Here is a 12,317-nt window from a genome sequence, read left to right as displayed (position 1 = left end):
TGTATGGCAATGTACTGCTGCCACAAAATAAATTCTACAACAAATTTCTAATACAAATTCAAATAATGATCTTCATGAACTGTCCAATCCTAGGAAAAATATAAAACAATTTAAGCTCCTTTTCCTACTTAGCATTGTATGATTTCAAGAATTACATTTTTCAAGGACTTAAAATCCTTCTTGTGAATGTGATATTGTTCAAAAGGCAGAGTGCTCAGTAAACCATTTCCTTTTTTCTTGAACTTGCACATATGAAAATAAGTTGAAGAGCAATTCTGTTCTGCATTGTTTGTCACACATGGGCAAGACATGCCACATGCTCCAACGTAAAAAGATCTGTTTGTTATCTATGAGAACTAGACATCCTTACATCCAGACTTCTTAATGACTTTACTAATGTGGTAAATGGAGCAACATATCTACGTCCAAATCAGTCCGTCAATTAATTCCTGGTAAAAATTGTTTCTATGATTTTTTTTATTCATTTACAACAAGATAAAGCAATTACATGCAGAATTCTTGACACATTTTGCTTTACAAAAGTAGTTTTTACAGAGATTAAAACAGAAATGAAAACTTGTTTTTAAATATAGAGCACACAAAGTTTTCTAAAGTAAATAGAATGATGGCAGTGGGGGAACCAGCAATAGGAAATATCATTAATATAAAGGGTAAATGGTTACAGCCCTTTTTTTGGCAATGGTCATTTACTAGCACTTGTGTGGCAAAAATGTTACCTGCATTTAGCAGATCTAACTGAAGCTGGCATGTCCTGCTTCACTTACTATGAGTTTGCAAATGGGATAGAAACACTGTAATCATCAGCTAGCATCATTTGGGAAAGATGAATACAGACAACCTCTGCGTTACAGCGAGATTGTGTTCCTAGAAAGTCAAGGTTTTCTATAATACGCAGTCTCTTTTCCTATTGAATCCCATGTTATAAGCAGAAAATGTTTTTCCTCTCATATTAAGCAATGTTATTGATGATGACAAAGTGACCTACCACTCTCATTATGCTCAGGATAGACAAAGCTCATGTGAAAGAACAGCAAAATTAGTCAGCTTTTATTTATAGTTAATACTGTGGACCAATAAGACTTTAATGAGATGTCATCACATTTATAGGGATAGCAATCACCATTAGGTGTTCAATTGTCAAGCCCTGTACAGTCAAATTTTATTGCTCAACATACTAAGCAATTTAAAAATAAAAATCCACAAAATTTGTTTTTTTTTCCCCACACGTATTACATCTTGGATTTTGGATAGTGCTCTATAAATTCCGCAAAGGTGTATTTCTGTAAGCAAACTGTCTTAACATGAGAGGTCTCCTGTATAATCAAACCTAGTCACTACAATCTGATGAAAGGTAAAACATGTTTAACAAATTTGTTTCACAAAGTTTTTTAAAGATGTGATGGGGAGAGTTGATAGAGGGGACTTGTTAACATAGTATATGTACTGACCAAAAGGCATTTGATAAAGTGCAACATACAATAAGCTGATGTACAAATTAATAAATCAAAGTATTGGAAGAAGCACATTAGCACGAATTGAAAAGAGTTAGAAAAAATGGATCCTTTCTGACTGAAAAGAGTACAACTAGATGAGTACCCCATAGATAGATCCTTGACCCTCAATTGTTCACTTTTTGCATTAATCACCTGAGGGGAGAACAAAATGTAAAGTTGCCAAGTTTGCTGACAATACAAAAATAGGTAACAGGGCATGTTGTGATGACGCCAATGTACTTTGTAAAATAAAATAGATAAATTGAGTAGTTGTATGAATATAGCTTAAAGCAGAAGAATGAGATATTGTGCACTTGGTAAGAAATCAAAAGGCAGTCTATTAATTTAATTGCAAAAGATTATAAACAAGTGAAGTTCGGAGGGAGCTAAGGGTCCCAGTGCATGAAGCAAAGTTTATAGGTTTATTGGTTTTCATGGTGAATGGGTTGGAGTTTGAAATTATGGAAGTTTTATTAGTTAGGCTACATCTCAAATACTGTGCAGTTTTGGTTCCCTTACTTGAGAGAGAGAAAAAAATACAGAAACACTGAAGGCAGTCTCAAAAGATCTATCAGAGTGAGTGGGTTGTCTCAAGAGAGGCTAGATAGTTTGGTTCTGTACTCCTTAGAGTTTAGATGCACATTCAAACAGACAAGATCTAAATGGGCTTGAGAGGGTAGATGCTGAGATGATGTTGGATTCATTTCTGGGAAAGTCCCAATCACGAGTAAATAGTATCAAAATAAGCAGGTCGTCGTTTAAAACAGAGGTGCATTAAACGAGAAAGTCTGCAGATGCTGGAAATCCAAAGCAACATACACAAAAAGCTGGAGGAACTCAGCAGGTCATGTAGCATCAATGGAAAAGTGTAAACAGTCAATGTTTTGTAATGAGACCCTTCTTCAGGACTAAAATGGAACGGGGAAAAAATACCAGAATGAAATGGTGCAATAAAGAGGTGCATTAAAGTTTCTTCTCAAAGGGTAAAAAATTTCTGTAATTATGCAGAGAGTGGTGGAGGCCAGATTATTAGACATATTTAAGGTGATGGTAGATACATTTTTGAAAGATCAGGGACAAGAAGAATGAAGGGTTGCATAGATCAACCATGATCATATTGATTGAGAGGACATGGTCCTGCTCCAATTTTTCTTGTGTTACATAGAAACATAGAAAATAGGTGCAGGAGTAGGCCATTTGGCCCTTCGAGCCTGCACCGCCATTCAGTATGATCATGGCTGATCATCCAACTCAGAACCCTGTACCAGCCTTCCTTCCATACCCCCTGATCCCTTTATCCACAAGGGCCATATCTAAGTCCCTCTTAAATATAGCCAATGAACTGGCCTCAACTGTTTCCTGTGGCAGAGAATTCCACAGATTCACCACTCTCTGTGTGAAGAAGTTTTTCCTAATCTCGGTCCTAAAAGGCTTCCCCTTTATCCTCAAACTGTGACCCCTCATTCTGGACTTCCCCAACATCGGGAACAATCTTCCTGCATCTAGCCTGTTCAATCCCTTTAGGATTTTATACGTTTCAATCAGATCCCCCCTCAATCTTCTAAATTCCAACGAGTATAAGCCTAGTTCATCCAGTCTTTAATCATATGAAAGTCCTGCCGTCCCAGGAATCAATCTGGTGAACCTTCTTTGTACTCCCTCTACGGCAAGGATGTATTTCCTCAGATTAGGGGACCAAAATTGCACACAATACTCCAGGTGTGGTCTCATCAAGGCCTTGTACAACTGCAGTAGTACCTCCCTGCTCCTGTACTCGAATCCTCTTGCTATAAATGCCAGCATACCATTCGCCTTTTTCACCGCCTGCTGTACTTGCCATGCCCACTTTCAATGACTGGTGTGTAATGACATTGTCATAAGGAATATTGGACATCTCTTTTCTTGAGTTCAAACAGGTATGTCCAATACTCTTTTCATCAACACCAAAGAGTAATTTAACAGTAGACAGTTAAACTACCAGTGCCTTTAGGGCATTGAATAAAACTAGAGCACCTAGAGTTAATGCACATAGTAAAAGGAGAAAACTGAATATGTCAGGATTAAATACTGGTCTTTGGACTTCAGGCAACAGCACTAAATGCTGGTTGCTAGATTATGTAGTTTTCTCTAGAAAATGGTATTTTGTTACTTTACATGTAGACTCGTGCTGCAGCTACTCTCGATTCACACTTCAGTTTCAGGTATGTTTGATAATGCTTGTAGCATGCACTTCTGCAGTCCTTTTTGAACCAATGTTAATCACCTAGCTTGGTATTAAATTGTAGAGTGAACAATATGCTAAGCACGAAGGTACAGGTTGTGATGGCGTCCATTTCTGCTGCTGCTTATGGTCCATGAGTCTTCACCGATAACCAGTTTTGCTGCCGGATTTGTGGAGTCTATCCCATTTAGTACAACTGCCATGCCACACAATACAATGGAGAGTGTCCATGGAGTGAAGATAGGATTTGTTTCTATAAGAACTGTGTAGTGATCACTTCAACCAATGTTGACACAGACATACACATCGCCCACTGGCAAACTGGCAAGGATCAGCTCTCGAAGTTTATTCTTTATATTGGGCCATTTATTAACTGCTGCAAAACCAAGCGAAGTGATTAACAATGGTTCAAAAAGAAGTGCAGAAGTGTATGCTGCAAGCAGTATCAAGCACACCTGAAACTGAGGTGCAAATCTAGAAAAGCTACAGCACAAAAAAACAGAAGTGGCATTTTCTGTAGTTACTTCCTTCAGATTCAATCAAATTAGTACTAGTACAACCAAGACTCTTGACGATGGATAATCATAGCACCTCTCCGCAATACATTGCTCAGAAAAGGCATTAAAAGTAACAAAAGAGCATTGTTCAATATGAGGAACCATTAATTCATCGGTTAAGAATAGACAGAAGGTGCTTATCAAGGCTTCCTTGTCCTTATTTGAGCTAGTGTAATGATAATCTCTGGGGTTAATACTGAGCACTCAAGGCTGCTCCCTCCCACTTACATTCCACTGTACTTGGTGGATCTATTCTGCCAGAGGACAGGTCATGCCCAAGGATTGCCCAGTCATAACAAGCCCAAATGTTAACCACCAAGTTGGATCGGCGGTAAGGAAAGCGAATGCCATGTTGGCATTCATTTCAAGAGGAATAGTGTATAAGAGTAAGGAGGTGTTGATGAGGCTCTATGGGGCATTAGTGAGACCTCATTTGGAATACTGTGTGCAGTTTTGGGCCCCCTATTTTAGAAAGGGGAGAGAGTTCAGAGAAGATTTAGGAGGATGATTCCTGGAATGCAGGGGCTAACATATGAGGAGCGTTTGTCGGCTCTTGGATTGTATTCATTAGAGTATAGAAGAATGAGAGGGGGTCTCATAGAAACATTTCGAATGTTGAAAGGGTTGGACAGAGTAGATGTGGAACGGTTGTTTCCCTTGGTGGGTGAGTCCAGGACAAGAGGCCATAGTCTTAGAATTAGAGAGTACCCAGTTAAAACAGAGATGAGGAGAAATTTTTTTAGCCAGAGGGTCGTGGATTTGTGGAATTCGTTGCCACATACAGCTGTGGAGGCCCAATCATTGAGGGTGTTTAAGGAGGAGATCGACAGGTATCTAGTTGGTCAGGGTATCAAGGGATATGGGGAAAAAGCCGGAAATTGGAACTAGATAGGTGAATAGTTTAGTTCATGGGGGAGCTGTGGAGCAGACTCGATGGGCCGAATGGCCTACTTCTTCTCCTTTGTCTTGTCTTTTGATTGTAACAGAGAAGTCTGGTATGTTATCTACACGGTACGATTTTGAGAATACAGCTATGTTGGGGTGCTGTTCAATTTGTTCATGTGCCAGTCTTCCCTGTTAAGTTACCAGTCCCAGATATTTATATGAAGGTCCTTGCAAAGTTAACCAAGATAGGACCAATTTAGTTACAGCTGTGACGAGAATACACATAGATTAAGATGTTAGCTGGCCTGTGCTGGCACCAGTGGGATCAACAGTTGGTCTGCCACCTGTCTTCAGGAGAAAGAGAGATAAGGAAAACAATGGAGCAGCATTTGGAGATGTTAATGAAGGGACGGGAGAGTTTAACGGAAGGAGAGCTGTCAAGATCGGCTCCCCCTTTGAACCCTGAACTGTTTGAAGTGATGGACAGGCGATACCCCAGCAGGGGGATAAAAAGGGACAGGTTCGCTAAGGCAAGACACACACGACACCCCGAGGTAACGAGACCCTGGAAGCGGTGCGTCTCCCACAAGTCGGTGGGAAGTTTTGGAAGGCTGGTCGCGGGACCAAGCCATAGACGCACAGGGTGGAAAGGCACGATCAGCGGGAACCCGGTGTGTGTCCGCCCTTGCCTGGGTGCCAGGTTCACCGCAGAGAAACGATCATACCTGGAAATGGAGGGGTCAAGGTCGGTGACCTCAGAAGACATCACAAAGGGCTTGCCCGAAAGCTGACTGCGAAGAATATCGAAGGTCTGTGTGGAAGCCATTTGAATATTCATTCATTTTGCTCTCTCTCTCCTTCCCCCCACTGTCCATCTCCCACGGCAGTGATTACGGTGAACTGAACTGAACTAAATTGAACTGAACTTTGCGTCACTTTGAAACTGGTCATTTACCCCTAGACAACGATAGAGCTTGATTGATCCTGTTATCCTAATTCTGTGTACATGTGTGTTTATCATTGCTGAACTGTTGCATTTATTATCCTTTTGATTAGAGTACTGTGTTGCTTGTTTCTTTAATAAAACTTTCTTAGTTCTAGTAATCCAGACTCCAACTGAGTGATTCATTTCTGCTGGTTTGGCAACCCAGTTACGGGGTACGTAACACAGCCAAATTCAGTTAACAGATGAATGCCTGGTGCTCAAATTTAAGTTGTTTATTTGAATGTAGAAATTATGGCACAAGTTAGTTAGCCATTTCAAAGCACAATTAAGTGCAACCATGCGAAGTGAGTCTGGAGAATGATCAAAACAATGCAGAGCTGTAGTATCCATATAGTGGTTCAAATTTTAATATTTACCTGGCAGAAAGTGAATAAGAAACAATTAGGATATGACCAGACATTCGTCCCTCAACTAATTGTCCCTTTTCTCTCCCCTCATGATCTATCAGTGCATCACCTTGTCTCTTTCCTCTTCTACTTTCTCCGTCCGCCCAACATCCATACACTCTCACTGGTTTCCTTCCCCCACTTCTTCCAACTGCTCTCCCCATCTGCCTTTTATTCTATGTTCTATCTTCCTCCAATCAGATTCCATTACCAGCCCTTTGTCACTTCTATCCATCACTTCTCATCTTCAGGCACTATTCACACTCTCCCCTTCACCATCTACTCATCCATCACCAATCTTGATCCACCATCACCTGCCAGCTCTTGTCCCACCTTTCTTCCTCCCTTTTATACTAGCCACCTCCCATCCATCTTTCAGTAGAGCTAAGAGTCTCAACCTAAAATGTCAACTGACCATTTCTCTCCATTGATGCTGCATTCCCTGCTGAGTTCCTCTGTCTTTAGTTTTATTTATTTTATCAGCACAGAATAGACCCTTCCGGCCCAATGAGCCACACCATCCAGCAACCCACTTATTTAACCCTAGCCTAAATCACAGGACAATTTACAGTAACCAATTTACCTACTAACCCATACATCTTTGGATTGTTGGAGGAAACCAGAGGACCTGGAGAAAACCAACACGCTCCACAGGAAGGATGTACAAACTTCTTACAGATGGTGTTGGAAATTAACTCCAATGCCCCAAACTGTAATACTGTCCGCTAATCATTACGCTACCATAGTGCTCTGTTGTGTGTTGTGCCAAATTCCAGCATCTGCAATCTCTTGGACTCCTTTTCTTAACATGCTATGTTGTGCAGGCAACTTGAACACCCAACAGTTATATTTTAAATGCTGGAACTTAAGGTGTGATTTTAGGGGAAGGTCTGATGAGAGCTGTCAGATGCAAGCAGTCTGGTAAGAGCAGTAGAGGCATATGAAGGCAAGTTTTGATTCATGTTTCCCCATGGTCAAGGAGGTGTCTCCAAATCTAAACACCACCTTTGGTTAGTCACATACACACCTTTCCAATATATCTTAAGAGTTGATAACCAATACCTTAGTTTTATCATCAATATAACAGGATGGCAAATTAATTAGCAAACATTGCTTTCATACACCAGCTACTATGCAGAATCAGAATGCATAGACAATAATATAATAGAAATTGTAAAACCATTATCCCCTGTATGGAAAAACATTCTGAACAGTTGGCCTGAATGAATCACTTAGTTCTTGATTGAAGTCAGACTAGACAACTGGCTAAATATAATTCAATCCAGAGCTCAAAATTATAAATTAAAACCCCAACAAACTACAACTTTAAGAGTTAAGACTAACTTCCATTTTTTAGTTCACCAAATTTACCAAATATAGAGCCATGTTTAAAGGCTACAACTGAAATTATTTCAAATGATTAGTTACATAAACCAATTCAATTAAAATCATGATTTATCTTCATTTTAGGTATTCAAGGAATTCAATCAGAATCCATTGCAAAACAGAAAGTGTTAGAGAATATGTACAATAGAATAAAACAATCTAAATTAAGTACTTAAAAAAAATCAGTTGCAAATTCTTTGCCTGAATAAGGTCAAGCAATCAGCAGTCGAGCTATCACATGTGCCGTAGTTACTTCTGGTCTCAAAAGCCACAGATTTTAACAAAATTCTGAACTGTATAACTTTTTTTTTACAAGCAGGTATTTTAAGATATAGTATGCTTAAAATAATTCAGCCTGAAATCACACAATCCCTACACCAACAATTATACTGAATATACATATGGACAACATTTGAAGAAAGACTATGACTTTTTTTGACGACCAAGACACAGAAAAAGAAGCTATATAGGGAGAATAAAACTACAACTGTGTGAATTCCTGCAGCAGCTGGTGACTCTGTGATCTCTATCTTGGAGGTTGACATTAGAACATAATTCAAGTTGAACTCTCGCAAGGCATCATGTCCTGATAGTGTTCCGGATAGAGCATTGAAAACCTGGTAGGAGGGTTCAAGGACATCTGTAATTTCTCACCACTGCATTCAGAGGTCCTCACCTGCTTCAAAAGGGTGACAGTCATACCAGTCCTCGAGAAGAGTAGGGTAAGCTGCTTCAATGATTATTGCCAAGTTGTACATATATCTACTGTGATGAAGTGCTTTGAGGCTGGTCATACCCATAAGCAATTCCTGCCTAAGCAATCATCATATAGGTCTACAGTGGATGCAGTCTCACTGGCTCTCGATTCAGCCTTGGATCACCTGGACAATAGAAATATCTACGTCAGGTTGCTGTTTACTGACTCCAGCTCAGTGTTCAACATAATCATACCCTCAGTTCTATTGACTAGATGTATCACAGCCTGGTGTGCAAACATCAATGCCCTTGAATGGAAAATCTTACAAAAAGTAATGATATGGCCCAGTTCATCACAGGTAAAGCCCTCCCCACTATTGAGCACATCTACACAGAGCATTGTTACAGGAAAGCAGCATCCATCATCAGGGACCCCCACCACCCAGGTCATGCTCTCTTCTCGCTACCGTCATTAAGAAGTGGTACAGGAGCCTCAGAACTCACGCCACTAGATTCTGGAATAGTTATTACTCCTCAACCATCAGGCTCTTCAACCAGAGGGGATAGCTTCACTCAACTTCACTGAACTGTTCCCACATCCTATGGACTCCCTTTCAATGACTCTTCATCGCATGTTCTCAATGTTTATTGCTTATTTATTTATTATCATTTTTCCCCTTTCTTATTGTATTCACAGAGTTTTCTTTTGTACACTGGTTGTCCACCCTGTAAATGCAGTATTTCTTTGATTCTATTATAGTTATTGGATTTATTGAGTATGCCCACAAGAAAATGAATCTCAGGGTTGTATATGGTGACTTACGCACTTTTGATAATAAATTTACTTTAGGCAAGCTCCAAAACTTGGGCCTTGTACCTCCCTCAGCAACTGGATTGTTGACTTCCACACTGGGGGACCACTGTCAGTATGGATCAGAAATAATATCTCTTCCTGAGTAATTCATAGCCTTTTTTATTGTGTATCACAATGTAATGCTGCCACAAAACAACAAATCTGAAGATTCTCACTATTGGAAACATCCTTGACATTCACTAGAAGGCGTTTCAATATTTGGTAGGTTTCTATGAGATTCCCCACTCATCTTCTCAACCCCAGCTAATACAGGCCCAGAGCTATCAATCACACCTCATATTAACTCTTTCATCCCTGGGATCAATCTCGTAAACCTCCTCCGGACCCTCTCCAATACCTGCACATCCTTCCTTAAATATGGTGTTCAAGACTGCTCACAATTCTCCAAATATAGTCTGACCAACACATTATAATGCCTCAGCATTAAAAGCACTGCTTTTACAGTATAGTCCTCAGAAAATGAATGCAAACATTGCATTTGCTTTCCTACCAACTCGATCTGCAAGTTAACTTTTACTGACTCATGCATGAGGACTCCCAAATCTCTTTGCACCTCCAATTTCTGAATTCGCTCCCTATTAGAAAGTAGAGTTTAGAATAAATTTAGAAAACTAAATGTATTCTTTCCTTGGTCCCCGTGTTTTTGTATCAAAGTACTCGTTCAATTTGGCTGCCATTTTCTTTTCAGCAATTAAAAATTCTCCTATTTCTAAATGCAAGGGACCCACACTTGTCATCAGGATTTTTCCTCTTCACATTACCTAAACAAGGTTTTGCAGCCCTGCTTTTGCTGCCCTCACCCACATCTCCTCCATTTCCTGGGCTTCCGAATTCACCCCGTCTTCTGGTTGCCAAAATGGGGAGAGAGCTCCCTTGTCCTTACCTATCACCCCATGAGCCTCCACATCCAACACATCATTCTCCTCAACTTCCGCCATCCTTAATGGGTTTCTACCACTAAATATATCCTTCTATTCTCCCCTCCAACTCTTCACATTCCAGAAAGGAGCACTCTCAACAAGACTCCCTTTACCACTTATCACTCCTGGTGCTTATCCATGCAAGCAAAACAAGTGTTACATCTGCTCCTATACATTCTCTCTCACCACCATTTATGGCCCCAAACTGTCCTTCCAGGTGAGGTGACACTTCCCCTGCGAGTCTGTTGGTGTCGTTCATTGTATTCTGTGCTCCTGGTGCAGTCTCCTCTACCCAATGTAGATTGGGGAACACTTCGTTGAGCACCTTTGCTCCATCCACCACAAAAGGTGAATTTTCCCCAGAGGCCACTCATTTTAATTCTACTTCCCTTCCAACATATTGATCCATGGCCTTGTTTATTACTGTGAGGAGGTCATAACTTGGGTGACATAAACATAAGAACATAAGAAATAGGAACAGGAGTAGGCCATCTGGCCCATCGAGCCTGCCCCGCCATTCAATAAGATCATGGCTGATCTGTCCGTAAACTCAGCTCCATCTTCCTGCCTTTTCCCCATAACCCTTAATTCCCTTACTATGTAAAAACCTATCTAACTGTTTCTTAAATATATTTAGTGAAGAAGCCTCAGCTGCTTCCCTGGGCAGAGAATTCCTGATTCACCACTCTCTGGGAAAAACATGTCATACTCCATCTGGGTAGCTTCCAACTTGACAGTATGAGTGTTGCTTTCTCTAACTTCTGGCAGTTTCTCCACCCTCCCCCTTCTCTCTTTTTGCTTTCCCTCTTACCTCTTCTCCTCACCTACCCATCCTCCTTCCCTTTCTTCCATGGTCCACTCTCCTCTCCCATCAGATTCTTTCTTTCTTCTTCAGTCCTTTGCTTCTTCCACCTATCACCTTCCAGCTTCTCACTGCAATCCTTCACCCCTCACTAACACACCTCACCCCTCATCTAGTTTCACCTATCACCTGCCAGCTTGTACTTCGTCCCCTTCTCCCATCATCTTATTCTTGCTTCTACCCCATTCCTTTCCAGTCCTGATGAAAGGTCTCAGTCTAAAACATCAATATTTAATTTCTGCATAGATGCTGCATGACCAGCTGAGTTTCTCCAGGTGTATGTGCACGTGAGCGCGCATGGATTTCCAACATCTGCAGAATCTCATGTTTATGATTTGCGGCCAGATCCATCTTTCTTGTCAGATAACTCATATTCTACTTTTGCTTTGCTGAATTCCAGAACATTCCCCAATTCTCAAGTTCACTGTTTTTTTTATAAAAGATTTTGTTTTGGATGTAATACTATTTTTAACTTGTGATCATGGTGGAGCTATTTTTCAGTTTGACACTTTGTCTTAAAAGAATGTATGTTTACTGAAAATCATGCATAATTTCTGTAAAAGCTTCAATGACTTTCCTCCAGTTTTTTTCCAGCCAAGCTGGTCCTAATACCTCCAGAATATCATTTGTTCAGTTCTCTTAAACAAGTAGTCTTAAACATAACTTAAAAATACTTTTCACCATGAAGTCACAATCTTATAACATTTACTATTATGGATTTTGGCAATCAATTTCTAAAGATAAAATGGTATCACATCTGATTGACAACATATCAACCACCTACATGGCTTATGCAGTTTGTCAACAATTTATATTTGGATGACTTTAATCAAGAAATCAACCGAATTGTGAAGTTTTGAAAAGACCCAAGTATGGCAAGGGCTTTCTAGTGTAAAAATGGAACATTTTCAAATGAGTACAAGAAAATTATGAATTTCAATAAGCATTAAAATAATTTTCCCATTCATAACATACTGAAAACATGAATGCTCTATACTTGAAAATAATTT

The 12,317-nt window shown here is 40.1% G+C and overlaps 1 protein-coding gene across 3 annotated transcripts in view; it reads right to left on the bottom strand.

Annotated features, from left to right (window-relative positions):
* The window catches only part of map4k5 (mitogen-activated protein kinase kinase kinase kinase 5), a 148,135-nt gene that overhangs the window by 123,283 nt on the left and 12,535 nt on the right, over nucleotides 1-12,317 (bottom strand). Inside the window, exon 2 of one of the 3 annotated variants that reach the window (XM_072269307.1) lies at nucleotides 8,632-8,836. The exons of the other annotated variants lie outside the window; for them this stretch is intronic. Within the exon in view, the coding sequence (XP_072125408.1) occupies nucleotides 8,632-8,755 (124 nt within the window). The 5' untranslated portion in view covers nucleotides 8,756-8,836. The remainder of the gene's footprint in view (nucleotides 1-8,631; nucleotides 8,837-12,317) is intronic. 3 annotated transcript variants of the gene reach the window in all.

This window comes from Mobula birostris, chromosome 1 (genome assembly GCF_030028105.1).
Source record: "Mobula birostris isolate sMobBir1 chromosome 1, sMobBir1.hap1, whole genome shotgun sequence".
NCBI classification, from domain to species: Eukaryota; Metazoa; Chordata; class Chondrichthyes; order Myliobatiformes; family Myliobatidae; genus Mobula; species Mobula birostris.
Note: the sequence above shows the minus strand (reverse complement) of the source record. Positions and strands in the feature narration are given on the sequence as shown.